Here is a 21724-nt window from a genome sequence, read left to right on the forward strand (position 1 = left end):
ATACAGCTAATTAGTTTCCGTGCTGCAAATCTCTTACATGGGATAAAATTTGTCACAGCGTCCCAGAAGATCCCTCACCCTATAAATAGCTTGTCCCCTTCGGCATTTTCTCATCACATGCAAGCTTGAGACGGGTGGAGGTGAATGGAAGCACCAGGAGAGGGTCCAAGACCAGCTCAGCCGTCTCCAAGCCCACCTGCAGTCTCTTTCTGCCTCCCCCCTTGCAATATCGCTTTCCCATGGGAAGCAAGGAATAGTTTCTGTTTGGTACCCTTTGCCAAAACCGACGGCAGGCTCCTCGACTTGGGTTCCCTGTGACTTGACTGTAGAGATCAGAGAGAAAATGAATCCTGCAGCAAAGCACACAGGCACACTACAGAGTCATGCGGCAAAGGATATTTATCTGGTCTTGGGCCTCTCATTGCTGGCCCACATCCAGGTTGCTAGGTACAGCCAATACAAATTCCCCAACAAATGCAACCCTTCATTTGCAGTAGCTATCATCTGATGTGGCCACTCAAAAGGACCACACTTCCTTGCAGACGGCCGTAAGAACGTGAGGCAAACCTGCTAGGTTTGGTCCAGAGTCTAGTTCTCAACGTGGCCAACAAGGTACCTGTAGGAAACATGAAACAGTGGCAGACCTTGGGTCTCAAATTTCAGTGGGGCCCTGTGTGATGCCAAAATTCAGTGCCCCCTGCTTCTCACGCTCCATTCTACATCATAGGTGCAGTGTCTCTTGCAGCACCCCAAAGCTCTGCACCCAGAGTGCCCAAACCACGTGCTCTCCCCTAAATCTGCCTCTGCCCAGACAAGAGCACTCCCCACTGTCTTGCCTTGGTAATGGATTGGATGAGAATCAGTAAAGTGAAGCACAATCTGCATAAGACTGAGGCCCCCTTAGAGGGTGGTTTCCAAGATCAGATGGATGGGAGGTTGCCTCTGGAGGAGCGGGTACACAGTTTGGGAGGTACTTCTGAATCAATTACTGTCGCTTGAGGCTATGGTGGCCTTGGTGGTGCAGAGGGCCTTCCATCAGATTCAGCTGGTGGCCCAGCTATACCCCTAACTTCTGTTGTATATGATCTGGTAACCTCTAGGTTAGATTACTGCAAAGTGTTATATGTGAGGCTGCTTCTGAAGACGGTTCGGAAACCAGCTGGTGCAGAATTTAGCAACCAATAGGTTCTGAGCATATAACGGCAATCTTAGCCCGACTGCACTGGCTGCCAATTAGTTTCCAGGCCCATTTTACGTTCTGGTTTTGACCTATGAAGTCTTAAACAGCTCAGGACTGCAATACCTCAGGTACCGTCTCTCCCCGTATGAACTGACCCAGACTCTGCGACCATCATCTGAAGCCCTTCCTCGTGTGCTTCCTCCACAAGAACAGGCCTTTTCTGTGGTGGCTCCCTGTTTGTGGAGTGCTCTCCCCAGGGAGGCTTGCCTGGTGAATTCACGTGACAGGGTGTGCTCCCGTTGCTCTGTCCCAGCTACTGCCAACTTAGCAGTTTGAAAGCATACCAACGCAAGTAGAAAAATAGGTACCGCTGCGGCAGGAAGGTAAACAGCATTTCCGTGCACTCTGGCACTCGTCACAGTGTCCCATTGTGCCAGAAGCGGTTTAGCCATGCTGGCCACATGACCTGGAAAGCTGTCTGCAGACAAACACCAGCTGCCTCGGCCTGAAAGTGAGATGAGCATTGCAACCCCACAGTCAAGTTTGACTGGACTTAATAGTCCAGGAGCACTTTACTTTTACCTTTAAACAACAACAACAACAACATAATTATTTAGGGTAAGGTAAAGGACAGTTAAGTCCAGTCAGAGACGACTATGGGGTTGTGGCGCTCATCTCGCTTTCAGACCAAGGGAGCTGGCGTTTGTCCACAAACAGCTTTCCAAGTCATGTGGCCAGCATGACTAAACCGCTTCTGGCACAACAGGACACTGTGATGGAAACCAGAGCACACAGAAACGCCGTTTAGGTACGCTGCAGCGGTACCTACGGTATTTATCTACTTGCACTGGTGTGCTTTCAAATTGCTAGGTTGTCAGAAGCTGGGACAGAGCAACGGGAGCTCACCCAGTCACGGGGATTCGAACCGCTGACCTTCTGATCGGCAAGCCCAAGAGGCTCAGTGGTTTAGACTACAGTGCCACCTATTTTCATTGGAGAAATGCTGGAGGGTATGGAGTTTTGTTCCCTCCTCTTTTAAGTAGCAGCAGCAGCAAATTGACCAAGATGGCGGACTCCTTGAATTTGCTTCAGACGGAGGGGCAGACTCTTCTCCCCTTCCTCTTCTTGCAAAGTGGCTGTCCCTCTTCTACGGAAGCGGCTGCTGCATCACTGCCAGTGCCACCCCTCCTCCTCCTTGGATGGGTGAGGATTCCAGCCAGATCTAGCCTGACAAGCACAGCTGCGGGATCTGTAGCCCGGCTACTATCTCCTTGGCTTTCCGTTGTGCAGCCCCCCATGCTGGGTCATATGAGGGCCCTCAGCTGTTCTCGCTGAGCGGAGACAGCAACTGGGGTGGGGTGCGGGGAGGCCGGGACGCAAACATTTCATTAACCGAGCACATGGCATTTAATCTCCCTAAATGAGTCACGGTCTCGGGAGCCAAAGCTGGAGCCAGTTTTGCCCCTTGCTCCTCCCCTCCAAGAGTGACGCTGCATCAAGGGTTCTCAAATGATGTCAGCCAACCTCTGCAGGAAGCACCAGGTCAGCCTCCCACTCCCACTGGTGCAAGCACAACGCAGCCGAAACAACAGTGTCAAAAACGCATTCATTTAGCAATCTAGTCCCTGTTTAAGTTTTATACTCCTGCTCCTTGGCATCTCTGACTCTTTCTGCTCCCCAAGCGCTCCAGTCTCCTTTCTTCCCTTCATCCTTGCAGAGCACCCTATTGACTGCTAAAATCTGGCATGATCTGTTCTTTCTAAGGCAAATAATTCTCTGCAGAGAATTCTCTTGCCATCATTCCATGGTGGACTCTTGCCCCTCAGCAGTTAGACTGTTTGTGAACATTCTGTGACTTGCAATGGATGTGTCTTGGGAAAAGATGGATTCAGCTCTTAGCTGCTGCTGCTTTAACTTCCTCTGTCCTCTGTCCCCCAAGTACCCAAAGCTAACATCCGTTTCTTTCCTGTCAACTGCATATAGGTCCTATGTAAGGTTTCCTCCTCGTTCTGACTTCTCTTTTCCTTAGCTCCCTCACCTTTCCCTAGCTCCTTCCCTTCCTCTTCAGCTTTATGGCTCCTTTGCCCCTCGTTCCCTCTACTTCCTGCTTTTCACCCCACTACCTGACACCCCACTACTTCCTTAGCCTCCTCAAAACAACAGCTATTGCTATTTATGGTAAAAACGTGTGCCTGCGACGGCTTTTGACAAACTTCAAACAGCAGCATCGTGTGCTTGCAACACCATGAGGAGGATTACATTTCTGGCACACCTCTACAAAATGATGCACAAATAATGCAACTCCATGCAGACACTGACTAAGATTCTATAAAGAGGAGGTGTGACTCCGGATGCGAGCCCATGAAATAGAAGCAAGGTGTGAATCATCTTCTTTTCCGACACCCAGCATAAAATGCTGAAACTAATTTGCAGCGTATATGACTATTTGCCTGGCGTATACTGTAGAGGGTTTCAAAGAACTGAAGTGAATAGGAAATAGCTTACATCATGAGTGAGCTGGAGGCATACCCATGCTCAACATTTATGAATAGCACAAATATGTTTTCCCAACATAGCATATGACTGACCTGGAAAGCTCAAAGCCACATGATTTGCAGACAGCAAAGTCTATAAAACTGGTGTAAGGAAACTATAACCAATAAAAGATATGCCATCAGATGTATTGGAGAGGGCATCCTGCTCAGACTTTTGCAAGAGTGGTATACAAGAGCTCAGTTCAACTGCAATTCATTTAAAGCACATTCTGCAAGAGCTGGGCTGCTCCCAGCAAAAGCCCAGGTTTCTGGAAATCAACGAGTTAAGACACACTTTGCAATGAGGTCCCTCCACTGGAAGCATAAAACTTACTGCTCTGCCTTAGAATATAGTAAGAGATGTGCCTGCATGTCTTTAAAACACTGAGAAGCAGGAGCTGAATTAATGCATCTGGCAAATCCAGCCCAAGACGACTTCCTGGTTCTGCACTATGGAAATGCAACATGAATGAGGAGCAGGGAATGATATCTAACGAGAAATCTGCTAGGATGATGGACTTCTTCTCTTAGCAGGGAGTTGCAGCCCAACAACACAGGTACAAAGATGTGTGCCTTATAATTTCCAGATCAGGAAAAGTCGTTTTGTGGACGTTCAGAGGCTCGCCATCTGACTAGCTTTTCCAGGGAAGTACAATCCAAGCCTGATACTGAAAACAGGTCTGAGGTTGAGTCCCGTGGCTCAAATTCCATACTGCTTAGAGGCACTCCTCCTTCCATTATCACCACATACGTTCCAGAGGTCACATACTTGTGCTGAGCCCTGGTTAGTCCTCACTGAGTATTCTGGGGTGGGTTGAAGGGCTGGAACAATGAGACAGTTTTAGGCAACAGGTAAACTTGATTCCCTGCTAAAGGAAAGGTAGCATCTACGGTTGATGCCCATTGCTCTGGCAGCAGACTTTCTGAGTTTTCAACAACTTGCATGAGAGGTAGAAGTTCAACTAGTTAAGGATTTACTGACTTGGTCTAGAGGCGACCCAGGGATGTAAACTGCTTATCCTGCTGAATTTCTGCCTGTCTTTCAGCTGTTTCAGGCGAAGGAACTTAAAACAAAAATCCAGGCCTCTTGCATTGCAGCAGGGAATTGGCACAAAGCGTTTCCCTCACAGTTCTTGCTGGTGGGGTCTGCTAGCAAGTACCGTTTAGATGTACATGCATAAGATCCAGTTAATGCCTTCTGCTTCTGGTCCTCTGATTTTGGGGGTAGGGGGAGTTTTCTCGCTCTCATTCTGCTGCCAAGTGTTAGGTTAGGAAAAGCCGATTGACTAGCTGGTGGGCAAGAGGGTCATAAATTAAATTTTGTCTTGAAGGGTCAAGTTATTCCCCTCCTCCCCAGCCCCAGGTCTTTGATTCTGGGAGCCCCTTCTCTCCACCCCCCACCCCACCCCACAGTTACGAACAGCGCGATGGTTTCAATTACGCCCTGAAAGGCAGAGAGGGGGCCTCTTTTCAAGGCAGGCTGGCCTTCTCCTACTCTCAACAAAAGCTTAAGTTACAGGAAAAGGAGAGAGAGAGAGAGAGAGAGAGAGAGAGAGAGAGAGGGAAAGAAGTTAGAAAAGAAAAAAACAGGCCAGGGTAGAGAAGGGGGAAGGAGGGAAAGAAAGAAAAAAGCAAGCAGGGGGGTTGGGTCAGAGAGAAAATCCCAAAAGAAAAAGAAAAAGAAAGAACAATGGAGAGAAAACTTAGAGGGAGCGGGGAGAAGCAGGATAGAAAAGGCCCTGGTGTTGGGTGCAAATTTCGGACTAGGAGAGAGAAACAGGCCCATTCTTCCCTGAGGACTTTTTGCTGGAGTTTTTATTCAGGACACGTCAAAACTACAGGACAATTTGATGTTATTTATGACCGAGTCTCGGGGTGCAGACAAGACCGGCCCTGTCTCGAAATAAGCTTGGTGGTAGAATTAAATCCATCTACAGGCAAGTTTTACAAATCACCCAGTTCTCCCAAGCAGCCTGTTTCTGCTCCCCCCCCCCCTCAAAATCAAAATTTGGCAGGAAGGCAACCCAAATTCTTTGCTGCAGAACAGTGTGTGAAAATTCATAATGCACATTGAGCATATTTGCTTACTTCACACCATGTATTTAATTTGCTTCTGCTCAACACAGGGAAGGCAAAGAGCTCTGGCTGCCCCTCGAAGGGCTGCTCCCTGAAAATCATTCTTTTGAGGTCTTGCCAGTGAGATTCACCCATCTTGTACATGCACTGTATACCTTTGCAGCCTTAGAAGCTGCAGAGATGTTTTGTTTTGCTTTTAAAATGAACGCAGAGATTCTTAAGAAGTAGAATTCTGTTGCCAGCACTAATTCCTGCAGTTGCATTGGGTGGTTTTGAAATGGTGGAATATGTACAGTTCTAGGTCAGGGTTACCAACCCTTGAAAAGACAATGTTCTGGATTATTATCTAGGTCAGGGTTACCAACCCTTGAAAAGACAATGTTCTGGATTATTGTAAGCTCTACGTGGGGCTACCCTTGAGACTGACCCAGAAACTCCAGCGGGTGCAGAATGCCGCGGCGAGACTCCTTATGGGGTCTTCGCTGCGAGATCACATTCATCCGGTACTATACCAGCTGCACTGGCTCCCGGTGGAGTACAAGATCAGGTTTAAGGTGCTGGTTTTAACCTTTAAAGCCCTATACGGCCTAGGACCCTCGCACCTACGGGAACGCCTCTCCTGGTATGTCCTACAGAGGAACTTACGGTCTGCAAATAAAAACATCTTGAAGATCCCAGGCCACAGAGAGGTTAGGCTGGCCTCAACTAGAGCCAGGGCCTTTTCGGCCGCGGCTCCAATCTGGTGGAACGCTCTGTCACAAGAGACTAGGACCCTGCGGGACTTGACATCTTTCCGCAGGGCCTGCAAGACAGAGCTGTTCCACCAGGCCTTTGGTCAGGGCGCAGCCTGACCCCCCTCCTCTGGCAATCTGCACAGAATTTTGCTTATTGGTTGCCATCAATTTGATTTTAATTAATTTTTATAATGAAATGTTTTTAGAATCGTTGGATTATTTTGATTGTTGTTAGCTGCCCTGAGCCCAGCTTCAGCTGGGGAGGGCGAGATATAAATAAAATTTATTATTTATTATTATTATTATTGGCAGGGCCTGAGGACACAGCCCAGCAGGTCACTGGGTAAACCCCAATCATAGAATCAAGGGTGGAAAGGATAGCAAACACTCTGTTCATCTTTCTAATGTGTGCAGTTATAGCAGGGACCTCAGGCATTTGGATGGTATTGCTTGGTGATATCGGACGACTATAGAGCGAACCAACACAATCCATGGTACAACTCTTGTCGCAAGAGAAATGAAAGCACATATACAGCAGATGAGCCAGGTATATGTATCTCACACATATATGCACATGGAACATATACAGTGTTCAGAAGACATCAGACATTCACCCATTTTCCAGATGGGGAACTCTGGGGCTTAAGAGTCTCCAGTCTCAAGGGCAACCACGAAATCCATGGCACAGAACTCTCACCCTCTGAGCAGGTCACTCAAGAAAGCAAGCCGAGACACAGAGCCAGCATCTCCAATAGGTACACCCTAGGGTGTGTGTCTAAAAGTAGGTACAGTGGTACCTCGGGTTACAGACACTTTGGGTTATAGATGCCTTGAGTTACAAACTCCACTAACCAGGAAGTGGTTGCTTCAGGTTAAGAACTTTGCCCCAGAATAAGAACAGAAATCGTGCACCAGTGGCGCAGCGGCAGCAGGAGGCCCCATTAGCGAAAGCACGCCTCAGGTTAAGAACCGTTTCAGGTTAAGAACGGACCTCTGGAACAAATTAAGTTCTTAACCCGAGGTACCACTGTAGTGAACTCACATGCATTATTCTCGCACACCTGCCCAACAGTTGAGAATAAGGCGATGCATGCAGAGGCATGCAGAAGTTGAATAGGCACACAGGGTAGGAGGAGCGAGGCATGCAGGTTGAGAACCAATGAGGTAGCCACAGTTGCCTCTATGCAGATGTGGTGAAGCCAGTGCAAAGAAGCATGACGACAACCTAGTGCAAAAATAATATAGAGGGATATGGAAAAGGAATTAAGCATCCAGAAAACATGTATCCCTTTCACAGATGGAATAGAGGGCTTATCCCCTTACCATTCCTCTGCTCTTTCCAGGCATGGTCCATGCTTTAAAGCTCCATGTCTGCTTGCCCCCCCTTTATTTTGCTCCTGAGCTTTCCCCCCCCCCCCACGATTTAGCATCCAAGTAGAGAAACTCTCCTGCCAACCTAGCAGTTCGAAAGCACATCAAAGTGCAAGTAGATAAATAGGTACCGCTCTGGCGGGAAGGTAAACGGTGTTTCTGTGCGCTGCTCTGGTTCGCCAGAAGCAGCTTAGTCATGCTGGCCACATGACCTGGAAGATGTCTGCGGACAAACGCCGGCTCCCTCAGCCAATAAAGCAAGATGAGCGCCGCAACCCCAGAGTCGGCCACGACTGGACCTAATGGTCAGGGGTCCCTTTACCTTTAGAGCAACTATCAATCAGGAGAAAACCTGAGTTGTTGCTCTTATTGGGTGCTAAAGAGCAGCTTTTCATGGGGAAAGTTCTGGAGCAAAAAAAAACCCCTGCTTTCAGACACAGAACTTTTAAGCGCAGACCTGTACCTGGGGAGAATGGTGCAAAAGGTAAGTTTGGATAGGCTGAAAAACAGCTTGCCCAAACAAGCCAGTGACCCCAACCAACAACCTGGAAAACCCCACTGATGTGGGCACACAAAGAGAGGCAGACACACAGAGAAAAAGGGAGGGCACAGTTTCTGAGAAAAAAAATGGAAGAGAATAGTGTGTCCATACATTTTGCCTCATATCTCAGGTTCAACAAATTCTAGCAGCTTAGGTCACATTCACACCATACATTTAAAACACTGTGGTACCACTTTCCCTGTCACAGAGGTACAGTTCCCATAATGCTTTGACAACTTACTCCTCTTCACTGAGGATTGTAGATCTGTGAGAGGAACAGGGGTGAAGTAGCTCAAAAAGAGTGATTGGAGTCACTCAGAGCACATCATGGCAGTGTGGTGTGTTGGTCAAAGTGTTGGGCTAGGTCCTGAAAGCCAAGGGTTTGAATCCCCACTCAGCCACATAGCTCACTGGGGACAGCTTTGGTTGTAGATACAAGCTAAAAGCAAAAGGGAAGCCCCATGCTGTCAGGAAAGTTTGGGAAAGGGTCATAGCTCAGGAGTAGAGCATCTGTATGAAATCCTGCAGGCCTACTGCCAGTAAGTGTGGCTAATACTGAGCTAGACTGCTAGATGGAGCAAACGTCTGTGTGGCTCAGCATAAGGCAGCTTCCTATTGTGATAGGAATTTTATGGTCTTAGATATATGGTAATATTCATAAGTGTACCAACCAAACACATACATAGATCAGCACAGGAAGACCAACCTGGAACCATTTTGATTCCCCGCCTTTTCTGTGATGTAGGTATGATGCATCTGAGGGGTGGTCTTAGGTTACACCCCTTCTGTGGTGTATGTATGATGTTTCTGGGGGTGGTCTTGATCTACAGAGTGGCAATTTCAAAAGTCTTTATAAGGCCTTGCGCGCCATTTTTCTGGGTCCCTCCTCTCTCCTGCGGGTGAGGGGAGCACCCTGTTGCAACAGATCAATAAAGATCAAGCTTACTAGCTGCTTTGCTTCTCAATATTATCTGGTTGGCCTCTGTTATTCTCTCCTACCAATAGGGAACCTATGTAAGGACTCTATATGGGCTCTTGGATACCCCACAAGGGGAAAGGGCAAATTTTTGTTTACAACACTATGTTCCTAAAATGGGCAATAATGGACATGTGCAAAATACTACTGGCAAGAAACCATGACAATCCAGGAAAATAATAAGTCATGAACATGCCTTACTGAGCTTAAAGTGTAGTATTTTGGAAGATCCAAAGAATCGTGCAAGCCATGCTTACCAGTGATGGTATCGTACAAGAGTAGCAAAGCATTTTCCAACAGTCCAATAGATGAAGACAAATCATATGCCTTCAAATGTGGCATCAGAAAGCCCCTGGCCTGCCTGCATTGGGGGGGGGGGATTCCAAATAGCTTGAAACAAAGCAGGCAATAGGATCTGAGGGAGCCAGGAGAATTCTGGCCCCGGGTCAATTGCTCCAGGGACGAAAGCCCAGCTCTGAGCTGCCTATCTGAGAAAACTTGGAAAGTATGTCTGAGGGAGGGAAGGAAGATAGCAGAAAGGGGAAGGGGTTCCTTTTTATGCTTTTGAAAAGGGTCAAGTTGCGGGGAGAAAAATGGCCCCAGATAAAAGGCCCCGGGTCAGGCATGAGAGAGCTAAGAGGGGTTTTGAAATATGACAGAGGAAGAATTACAACGGCCAGGAGATAAGACGCTGAGGGTAAGCGGAGATGGCAGGAGGGGGGAGGAGGAGGGAAGGGAGGAGGTTAAGTTGGCAGCGGAGAAGGGGAGAGAGATAAGGGAAGAAAGGGTTAGGGTCAGTTGTTCAGAAAGAAAGGCCACCTCGTGTCAGGAAGGCAGATGGCTTGGTCCTGTTACACATACCACATTCCCCAAAAGCCCAAGGTGGGGGTGGGGAGAAAAGATTCCTTGCAGCAAGAAGGGGAGGGAAAAACAGTAATTTTTGGGTGGTGGCAGTTGAACACACACACACACACACACACACACGAAAGGTAGCCTCCCCACAAGGCAGCGATGGCCACATCTTAGGTGGCTTTAAAAGAGGATTAGACAAATTTGTGGAGGTTAAGGCTATCCATGGGTGCTATCCATGACGGCTGTACTCTCCCTCTGCTGTCAGAGGCAGTACCGTGGTACCTCAGGTTACATACGCTTCAGGTTACATACGCTTCAGGTTACAGACTCCGCTAACCCAGAAATAGTGCTTCAGGTTAAGAACTTTGCTTCAGGATGAGAACAGAAATCGTGCTCCGGCGGCGCGGCAGCAGCAGGAGGCCCCATTAGCTAAAGTGGTGCTTCAGGTTAAGAACAGTTTCAAGTTAAGAAAGGACCTCCGGAACGAATCAAGTGCCGTATTTTTCACTCTATAAGACGCACCAGACCACAAGACGCACCTAGTTTTTGGAGGAGAAAAACAAGAAAAAAAATATTCTGAATCTCAGAAGCCAGAACAGCAAGAGGGATCGCTGCGCAGTGAAAGCAGCAATCCCTCTTGCTGTTCTGGCTTCTGGGATAGCTGCACAGCCTGCATTTGCGCCATAAGACGCACACACATTTCCCCTTACTTTTTAGGAGGGAAAAAGTGAGTCTTATAGAGCAAAAAATACGGTACTTAACCCGAGGTACCACAGTATTTTATGATGCCAGTCACCGGGAATCGCTGGTGAGTGAATTGCACTGTTGCACCCATGTTCTGCTTGCCTGCTTTCCGTAGGCATCTAGTTGGCCCCTGTGAGAACAGGGTGCTGGACCAGATGGGCCCTTGGCCTGATCCAGCAGGACTCTTCTTATGTGTGATGTACAGATTGAGTCAGGTAGCAGATGACTAGGCCATTGATTGTCCTATGTCGGAATGTAGGGCAGTGAGGATGTGACCCTCTTTAATTCTCCTTGACCTCTTGGTGGCTTTCAGTAGGATGAGCTATGGTATCCTTAGGGACCAGCTTCACTGCAATGACTGTGGGATGGGTTTCAATGGGTAGGAGAGGATACCTTAATTGCATTTTATTACTCCAGGTACCCATCTGTGAGAGCTGAACAGTTTTTAAAATCCCATCCTTTGTCAGCAAAATTAAAAGCCTAAGAATCAGGCTGCAAAACTCTGTTTTGAGCAAGTCCAGTTAACAAAGTACAGTGGTACCTTGGGTTAAGTACTTAATTCATTCCGGAAGTCCGTTCTTAACCTGAAACTGTTCTTAACCTGAAGCACCACTTTAGCTAATGGGGCCTCCTGCTGCTGCCGCCACGCTGCAGGAGCACAATTTCTGTTCTCATCCTGAAGCAAAGTTCTTACCCCAAGGTACTATTTCTGGGTTAGTGGAGTCTGTAACCTGAAGCGTATGTAACCTGAGGTACCACTGTACTCTGGCTTCCCCCTTCTTACCCAGCCTAATAAAGAATCAGGGAACAACTTGGGAAGTAAGTTAAAAAATATATAATTTACTTATAATCGTACATTGGTTCGTAGTAATGGCAGCAGTAAAAACTATGCAGGCAAAATATCTATATTTATAGTATAACCAGCTTCAGGCATGCATACCCTCCAACAGTTCTCTGATGAAAATAGGGACATCCCATTCCATAATGATAATTTTACTATTTATACCCCACATATCTTACTGGATTGCCCCAGCCACTCTGGGTAGCTTCCAACATAAATAAAAACATAACAAAACATTTAACTTTTTTTAAAAAAAACTTCCTTATACAGGATTGCCTTCAGATAGTTCAGGGGTCGGAAAACTCCATACCCTCTGACATTTCTCCAATGAAACTAGGGACATCCTAAGGAAAAGTGGGACATTCTGGGATCAAATCAGAAATCAGGGTGGCTTCTCTAAATCAGGGACGTCCCTGGAAAATAGGACACTTGGGAGGGTGTGGGCATGTGCCTAAAGTTGGATCAAGTGGAGGCATGTTTGAATCCAACACTGGTCAAAGGGAGAGAGAGAGAGAGACGAACAGGAAGTACTGTATGCTCCTTTCCCTCTAGAAGATGCAGGGGAAATGACATCACACAGAGCCCTCTCTACCGATTGTATTTCTATTGTCTGAGTATCTGCCTATCAGCAGTACAGCTCTATGGACTTAGCCCCTTTTCATTGTCTCGCCCACCCCCAGGACTATGGATGCAGCAATGGCCCTGCTGTTCCATGAAGGGGTGGTGGTGTACGACACCCTAAATTCAAGTTATTTGCAGTGAAATCCTAACCACAGATGCTCAGAAATGAGTACTTTTGAATTCCCAGGTAAGTGGACTGCAGCTTGACTCTGGTTCCAAACCAGTGTCTTTAAGTTTATCTTAAGGAACAATTTAAGGAGATTATGTAGTTAATGACCAGCCAGCCTTGCTTGATGATTCCATCTTTCTGTAATGTGAAAATAAACAAAGTTAAAGCATTTCAGTAGAATAAAATAAGACTTCCACACCTTTTCAGTGTCACTTCATCCCAACGTATACAAGAACATGTAAATTTGATGCAGGATTTAAAATAAGTATCAAACAGTTGTTTTAATAAATGGTGTTTCCCCCCACCCCAGTCCAGCATTCCTTTCCTACCAGAACTGACATATAAATCAAATTTGCACCCACCCAGCACATCCCATAAGTATGGGAGGATCCCAACATACAATTATAATCAATTAAAATGTAATGAACTTTGCTTTAAGATCTGCTTGTTAATGGCCCCTACATGTTGCATAATTAAGACCTCCTCCGCCAATCCTAAATTTCTCCCTCTCCCAAACAAACTCTCACAACAACATGTTAAAGAATGTTCTTGCTTTGAGGTGCCATTAAAGAAAAGGGGGCCATAATGCATTTCTTTGTTCGTGAAAAGGGGCAATTATAAACAAGGAGCAACCTAGCTATTAAAGGGGTCCCTTTAAGAGGTCTCCCAGCTCACAGAAAGATGGAGGCTTTCAGCTTAGGTGGGGGAGGGAGGAGAGACACTTTTAAGAGGATCTTTATCTCTTTGGGTGGGGGAAATCTCCGTATAATTATTACTGGACCAGCCGATCTCTTTAAAATACATTTGGGAGCTGCACAGAATCCTTCTGTAGACTTTTGCATTCCCCCAAGAGGGAGCAGAGGACTCCGCTGGGTAACCATTGGTCTGGCTGTGCAATGCTTGTGAGTGCTCTCAGCATATTTGGAATGGGGTGTGGGTGTGTCTCCCTTTGCTGCTGCTCTCAGTGTTGCATCTTACGCTGTGTACACATTACCAGCTTAGAAGGCAGCTAGGTCATTATTTTTCTCAATTCCAATCAAAGCTGGGTTTTTGGGGGGACACACACATCAAAGTGCAGTAAATAATAATAATAATAATAAATTTTATTTATGTCCCGCCCTCCCCAGTCGAAGCCGGGTTCAGGGCGGCTAACAACAATAAAACAGTACAAAAGTACAACACGAACAACACTCTAAAATCATTCATTATAAAATTAATTAAATTAATTAATTAATTAAAAGAATTAATTAAAAGAAACTATGGATGGCGGCTACCGTCGTAAGTACATTGCTTCCCCAAACCAGCAGTGGAAACACCCTGGGTGCAGAGTAAATGGGAATGCAAACACAGCCTTAAGTCTTTCCCTTTGCTTTCCTTGCTGCCTGTTTTTGGCCCACCAGTACTGCAAACATATACACTGTGATTTATGGTTGTGCCCCAGGTGTGTGTGTGTGTGTGTGAAAACAGAAGGATTCCTTTGCTGGAAAAGACCAAAGCGCCATCTCAGCCAGTATATGCTATCTTTCATTTATTTATTACACATCTATTTCCTCCTTTCATCTAAGGCGCTCAAGGTGGTTTACATAGTTCTTCTCTTTCCTCATTTTATGTTCACAAAAAGAAGGCTCAGGTAGGCCAGGCTGAGAGACTGTGACTGCTCCAGGCCAGGGTCACCCTGTGAGCTTCATAGCTGGGTGGGGACTTAGACTCTGATCTTCTGGGTCCCAGTCCAACATCACACTAACTCTTTCCCTGTTCTATTAAGGAATGACTGCCGCTTGATGGCAGTGCACAGGTTCAACCCCTACGTGCTACAAAAAGAGCTGGGGAAGACTCCTTTCTGGAATTCTGGAGAGCTGATGCCAATCAGTGTAGATAAGACTAAGTTAGATGGATGAAGGTATAAGACAGACTCTTATGTTCCTATCTGATCTGATAATCAAAGGTATACTGCCTTGGACCATAGAAATTCTGTTCAGAGTGATCATGACTTAACAGCTGTTGATCCTCCTCTCCATTGTGGGTTCCACTTGGCTTTCAGGGTCCGTCTGTCAAGATGTCTAATCTGTATTTAAAAAGCTATTCCCAGCATCCTGGAGAAGCAAATTCCATGAATTAATTAGGCATTGTACTTCCTCTCCTTCTGAGGAGTCAGCATAGACAAAACTGATGTTTTTAATACTGTTTCTTAGACTGTTGTAAGCCTCGCTGGGACCTCATGGCGAAAGGCAGTTAAGAAATCTAGATGAAGATGATGATGATGCCACCAGCGGGCATACCATTTTCTGTCACAGTGCTGCGAGGATGGGAGAACTTATACTTAATTGGTTCAGATGGTGTCATCTTAAGCCATCACCTGTTATATAGCTGTATCCGTAGATTATGTCAGTTCTCTATGTGCTTTGGAGACCAGAGATGTAACTCACTCGCTCATCCCCATACGTCTTGGGTCCTCTGAAACTTCTCATTAGCAATGCCCCTGCTGGCAGGCCTGCAATGGGCATGGAATCGGACAACGGGGACTTCTCGTCTGGTGGCTGATGATCCCTGGGGTGCTGGTGGAGTAGGTCAAGGTGCGGATTACTGTGGCAAATTCGCAGGAGCTGCTGCAGAGGATGACGGGAAAATGTTTCCTGAAGTGTATTAGAAAACCTGGAAGATCCCTCAACAACTCCGAGCAGAAATGTGTTCTGATGTGCATGGACTGTTCCATGGATGCCTGGAACACTGTCTCACAGGCCTACAACTCCCGGATGCAGAGGAGATTTGGGGTGGACATACTGCTTCATTTGCAATTACTGCATGTACCATAGCTTTCTGCTGAAATCCTGTAACTTCACACAACAAATCTTCCGGGGTGGGGTGTTGTTGTTTGGTGCCACTTATTGCACAAGGATGCACCTCCAGATGGCAGTAAGGCTGTAACATTGCGGAAGCACCACAGAACAGCTCATAAAGGGAAACGTGTGAACAGTCCATTATATTCAAAACAAAAAATTCCTTCCAGTAGCACCTTAAAGACCAACTAAGTTAGTTCTAGGTATGAGCTTTCGTGTGCATGCACACTTCTTCAGATACACTGAAACAGAAGTCACCAGACCCTTCTATATAGTGAGAAGGTGGGGAGGGGTATTACTCTGAGTGCACACGAAAGCTCATACCTAGAACTAACTTAGTTGGTCTTTAAGGTGCTACTGGAAGGAATTTTTTGTTTTGACTATGGCGGACCAACACGGCTACCTATCTGTAACTAGTCCATTATATATCCAGCATGAATGCACTATTATTGTGTCATTAATATGTTGCAGAACGCACTCTCAAAAAAACCACACCAGTCTGGAGGGGCTCTCAGTATTCTGTGGGAGGGATTCAGTGGCACCCCAGAAGTGTAGGCTTGTGCATTTAAAATGAATTCAAAGCATTCTGGCTCTAGTGCAGCAAATCCACTTGTAGAAAACATAAGGACTTTTTGCAGTTTGACAGGTGAAGGGGAAATGCATGGAAAAGCGTGGGATGAACTAATGGCTATGCGGAAGATGCTGGAACACCCTGGGAGCATTTGTTGAGGGCCAGATATAATCTAACTTCCACGTAAGCTTTGTACAAGCAAATAGGTCATCCGGAGGGGCCCTACATTTTCCCTTGTGGGTCCATATTAAGCCAAAGTACTTGACTATAATCTAACTTATTTCCATCAAAGCTAAATTGGTTTGCATCTAAGTCCTTTAGCTTAGCTATGAATTGGGCTGCTGTCCAGCTATTCTGCAAATGTAATATTTGGAATTCATGGGGTGCTTCCAGTGTGTCACTATTTTGGGGTGGAATTCAATTGCATACAGGAAAATTCAGACCGCACATTTACACTGAATGAGAGGTCCTGTGCAACAGACTCTTCCCAAAAAGATCTGGGATTTTCTGCAGTAAGGGAAGTGATGGTAAAATGTACTGGAATTGTGGGATAATGCTTGGTTAGACATAACATCCTCTAACCTCCCCTGCAAACAGATGCATGAATCGCTGTCAAAAAACTAATATTATCTAATCTCCCTGCAAAAAAATAAGGATGAATGATTCCTGTGTTGCAGGGGGTTGGACTAGATGACCCTTGAGGTCCCTTCCAACTCTGTGATTCTATGAATGGTCAATAAACAGATTGTCTGGAAGCTCCTGTAGATTCAGAGCCCTTCCAATGCCAATGTCAGCTCTCTGCCTTAAAAGCAGGCTCACCCACCAAACTACACACAAAAACCAGATCAGTCTTTCATGTGTCAGCAGTGGAGAGCAATTGTCCATCAGAATGGGGATTGCAGAGCAAATGCCACCAGAAGATCTGAGCAAGTCCACACACTTAAAGAGGAAAATCATAACTTCCAGGACTTTGGGTAGAAAGGGAGGAAGTATTTTGGTCCCCTGAACTGGGATAAACATGAGCCAAATACAACCACTAGATCTTTTCAATATAATTTGGGGGGTGGGCTGCAACATGGCACCTTCCACCTTCTAGAATCACAGGTGGCATTCCGCATGCTGATGCTCCAGCTCCCATAGGCCGACTTGACAAATGATCAGCGTTGATGGGAGCTGTCCTCAAGCAACATCTGGAGGACCCGGGGGTCCCCATTGCTGCTCTAGATTTTGCTCTGAGCCTAAGAAGGGAAGGCAACCCCACCTCCCTCCCAAGACTGAGTACAATCAGACATTGTGTTGGGAGAATATTCCTTTCCAACAAGGTCATGCATCAGGTCTAAACTGAAGGGCTCACTCCCACACCTTGTTCCCAACTTAGTGATATATAGAGCAACAATGTATAACCTAATACAGTGGTACCTCGGGTTAAGAACTTAATTCGTTCTGGAGGTCCGTTCTTAACCTGAAACTGTTCTTAACCCGAGGTACTATTTCTGGGTTAGCGGAGTCTGTAACCTGAAGCGTCTGTAACCTGAGGTATCACTGTAATACAGACAAGGCTGCCTCTGAGCACCAACAGAGAGCATTAATTGCCTCCAACTTCCCAAACACCAGGCACAACTTCTGGGTGAAATGGCTGCCTTGAGGGGGTCTCAACCATTTTTTTAAAAAAGTTAATAATAAATACAGTACCCAAGAAGCAGGGACTTTCATGAACTTTTTCCCCATCTCTTGTGTGGAAGCGTGTGGAACTGGAGGCAGGGAGATTGGCGAGAAAGAAGAGGCAACAGGATGTGGGGATAAACATGCAACTCACTCCGGCAGTTTTCTGTGTGTTTTGACTGGAAATTGTTTGCAGAGAAGGGAGAGGCGGCGCTCTGCACTTTGCCTATTAAGAATCGGAAAGTGGGGGGGGGAGTACTTGTGCCCGCACAACCAAGATAATCTGCCTGCTAATAATTATAATTGTGGCGGGAGGTGAATAATCATCATCGAAGGTAAATTATTTCTCCTTAAAAGCAGCCACAGGCTCGTGACTGAGCAGGCGCGGGGGGAGGTGGAGAGAGGAGAGAGAGGTTTTTGGCATCTGATTCGTGATCTCGTTAATTTTTTTCCCTTCCGCGATTGACCAATCCTGGGAAGGGAGGGAGGGGGGAGGAGGGCTGGTCCCTGATTTTGAATCTGATTGGGCGAGAGGAAATTTTGGGAAGGGGCTTAGGCAGCCAAGGTCTCTTTGATGGCGCTGGGAAGGGGGAAAAGGAAGAGAGGGGGCCGGACTGGAATTGATTAAGTTGGGAGGAGAAAGAGGAAAAGGCTGGGCGAAGCGCAGCTCAGCCCGGGGGCCCTCCTTTGAAACGGACTAATTGGGGAGCGAAGACACAAAGGGACGCGAAAGGCGCTCGGAGAGACGCACAGCAAGGAAGTTTCCCGCTGGGTGAGTGGAGTTGCTCCCCTGGATCTCCCAGGCGGATCCCCCCCTCTTCACTCCCCCGCAGAAAACCAACTCGGAAACTTTTGCCAGGACCCGTGTCCCCCGAGGGAGTGACAGATCCCAGCTCGTCCTGGGGAGGAGACGAGGCGATCGGGTGTCGGTGAGAACCGAGGGGGGGAGAGAGCCACCATGCGCCTTGCCGACGCGTCCTTGGCTCGCTGCCTGGCGCCGCCGCTGTTGCTGCTGCTGCTGGGCTCCTGCCGGGCCCAGTTCCATGGGGAGAAGGGCATTTCGATCCCCGACCACGGCTTCTGCCAGCCGATCTCCATCCCTCTGTGCACCGACATTGCCTACAACCAGACGATCATGCCCAACTTGCTGGGGCACACGAGCCAAGAGGACGCTGGTTTGGAGGTGCACCAGTTCTACCCGCTGGTGAAGGTGCAGTGCTCGCCGGAGCTCAAGTTCTTCCTGTGCTCCATGTACGCGCCCGTCTGCACCGTCCTGGAGCAGGCCATCCCGCCGTGCCGCTCCATCTGCGAGCGGGCGCGCCAGGGCTGCGAGGCGCTCATGAACAAGTTCGGCTTCCAGTGGCCCGAGCGGCTGCGCTGCGAGAACTTCCCCCGCCACGGCGCGGAGCAGATCTGCGTGGGGCAGAACCACTCGGAGGAAGGCGGCTCGCCCGCGCTGCTCACCAGCGCCACCCCCATCGCTGGCCAAGGCACAGCGGGCCACCCCCGCTACGCCACCCTGGAGCACCCCTTCCACTGCCCGCGCGTGCTCAAGGTGCCCAGCTACCTCAACTACAAGTTCCTGGGCGAGAAGGACTGTGCTGCGCCCTGCGAGCCGGCCAAGCCTGACGGACACATGTTCTTCAACCAAGAAGAGATCCGATTTGCGCGCATCTGGATCCTCATCTGGTCGGTGCTGTGCTGCGCCTCCACCTTCTTCACTGTCACCACCTACCTGGTGGACATGCAGCGCTTCCGCTACCCGGAGAGGCCCATCATCTTCCTCTCGGGCTGCTACACCATGGTGTCCGTGGCGTACATCGCCGGCTTCGTGCTGGAGGAGCGGGTGGTGTGCAACGAGCGCTTCCAGGACGACGGCTACCGCACGGTGGTGCAGGGCACCAAGAAGGAAGGCTGCACCATCCTCTTCATGATGCTCTACTTCTTCAGCATGGCCAGCTCCATCTGGTGGGTCATCCTCTCGCTCACCTGGTTCCTGGCGGCTGGCATGAAGTGGGGCCACGAGGCCATTGAGGCCAACTCTCAGTACTTCCACTTGGCCGCCTGGGCCGTGCCGGCCGTCAAGACCATCACCATCCTGGCCATGGGGCAGATTGACGGCGACCTGCTCAGCGGCGTGTGCTTCGTGGGCCTCAACAACATCGACCCCCTGCGCGGCTTCGTGCTGGCGCCGCTCTTCGTCTACCTCTTCATCGGCACCTCCTTCCTGCTGGCGGGCTTCGTCTCCCTCTTCCGCATCCGGACCATCATGAAGCACGGAGGCACCAAGACGGAGAAGCTGGAGCGCCTAATGGTGCGCATCGGGGTCTTCAGCGTGCTCTACACCGTCCCGGCCACCATCGTCATCGCGTGCTACTTCTACGAGCAGGCCTTCCGCGAGCACTGGGAGCGCAGCTGGATCAGCCAGAACTGCAAGAGCTTGGCCATCCCCTGCCCGCTCCAGTATACCCCGCGGATGAACCCTGACTTCACCGTCTACATGATCAAGTATCTCATGACGCTCATCGTGGGCATCACCTCGGGGTTCTGGATCTGGTCGGGCAAAACCCTGCACTCCTGGAGGAAATTCTATACCAGGCTAACTAACAGCAAACACGGGGAGACGACCGTTTGAAAAGGGGGATATCAAAGGTGGGGGAAGGAGAGAGAGAGACTTGGGTTTGCCGGCCCCAAACTTTGAAACAATTATGAGAAAAAAACAGGGGGGCCCCACCCCGGATGTGCTCTGTGGGGGGTATGGGGTGTTTTTTTTTTGCAGGGAGGGGGAGCCTCTCTCTGGAATTTGGGAAGTCCTGTTGCACAGAGCCGAGACCTTCCTTTTGACAATCTCGAGAGAAAACGCAGAGGCACGGGAGGAAAAGAACGAGGGAGAGAGACCGAAGTATTTAAAACTGTCTCCTTTTAATTAAAACTCTTTTTTTTGCTTTAGGTTTTTATTAACTATTAAAGGGTGTCTTTTGTAATTAAAATTGTAAATAGCATTTGTAAATTTAATTATATATTTCTATTTAAAAAAAAGAGCGAGAGAGAATGCCAGCAAGGACCCAGAAACATAGGGAGAGGGTCAAAGAAAGGAAATGGTCACCCATATTCTTCTCCCCGCCCTCTTCTTTGGGTACTATATATATTTTTCCCCTTTGCCATACCATCATCACCCCTCCCTCTCCATGGAGCCACGAGGACTGCCTGCTGTTTGGGTTGGCCCCTTAATAGGACATTCTCGCTTAAACTTTTCTGAAGAGCCAGGCTTGGAATTGCTCCCCCACCCCCTGCAAAAACACATCGCCCACCAACTCCCCTTTGGAGACTACAGTTTTTTTGGTACGGTTCCAGGAAGACTTCTCCCATCTCTCTCATTTTTTCCTCTCCGCTTCTGAAGGTTTGCAAGTAACTTTCTGCATCTATGAAAACACAGTGCCGGTGGGGGTGGGATGTGAGTCCTTTGCTGAAAATTGGGCCCTGGCTGTGCGGATCTCCTTATGGTGATTTCTGCTAAAGAAAGAAATCTGCTGCAAGAAAAGGGTTCCCCTCTCCCTCCTGCCTTAAGCTGCAGAGTTCTTTTTTCTGTTGCATTTGTACATTTCTATTCCCCCCTCCCTTTAGATGTTTTGTACAAAAGGTGTCTTTTTAAAAACTACATTTCCTGTATTAAACAGACTTGTTCTTTGCAAATTCAGTTTTGAGTTTTTTTCAGAAACAGCAGCAGCTTCAAAAGCAATCTGTTGGCGAGACGTCCCTCAGTCAAATTCTATAAAGCAGTTAAATGCTGCAATGCATACTTCACAGACCAGCACACAATGCCTGCTTGCCAAAGGGATGGATCTGTTTTTTTCTTAAAGAAAGAACCTTTTTAGAAAGGGACACTGGAAAGTGCTTGATGACATTTTATAAAGTTTTCAAGGAGAATCCCCCTATATATATATATATATATTGACAAGGCATTTATTTAACTTTTGAGAACTGGTACCTTACGTTACCAGAAATTCGGCAGAGA

General features: G+C 47.8%; 1 protein-coding gene and 2 long non-coding RNA genes across 5 annotated transcripts in view; 1 reads left to right on the forward strand and 2 right to left on the reverse strand.

Moving 5' to 3' along the window:
- The window catches only part of LOC309328297, a 151635-nt gene that overhangs the window by 8857 nt on the left and 121054 nt on the right, over nucleotides 1-21724 (reverse strand). The gene's annotated exons all lie outside the window — the stretch shown is intronic.
- The window catches only part of LOC309328289, a 73248-nt gene continuing 63962 nt past the window's right edge, over nucleotides 12439-21724 (reverse strand). For all 3 annotated transcript variants that reach the window (XR_014150736.1, XR_014150737.1, XR_014150738.1), the window contains exon 4: nucleotides 12439-12777. This is a non-coding gene — a long non-coding RNA (uncharacterized lncRNA). The remainder of the gene's footprint in view (nucleotides 12778-21724) is intronic.
- Nucleotides 18526-21402, forward strand: FZD2 (frizzled class receptor 2). The gene has a single exon (XM_081837931.1). The coding sequence runs from the start codon at nucleotides 18668-18670 to the stop codon at nucleotides 20342-20344; it is 1677 nt and encodes a 558-aa protein (XP_081694057.1). The 5' UTR covers nucleotides 18526-18667; the 3' UTR covers nucleotides 20345-21402.

Source organism: Podarcis erhardii (assembly GCF_964252035.2).
Source record: "Podarcis erhardii genome assembly, chromosome: 13".
NCBI classification, from domain to species: Eukaryota; Metazoa; Chordata; class Lepidosauria; order Squamata; family Lacertidae; genus Podarcis; species Podarcis erhardii.

Coding starts and splice junctions, on each gene's coding strand:
- FZD2 (XM_081837931.1), top strand. CDS start 18,668: ATGCGCCTTGCCGACGCGTCCTTGGCTCGCTGCCTGGCGCCGCCGCTG.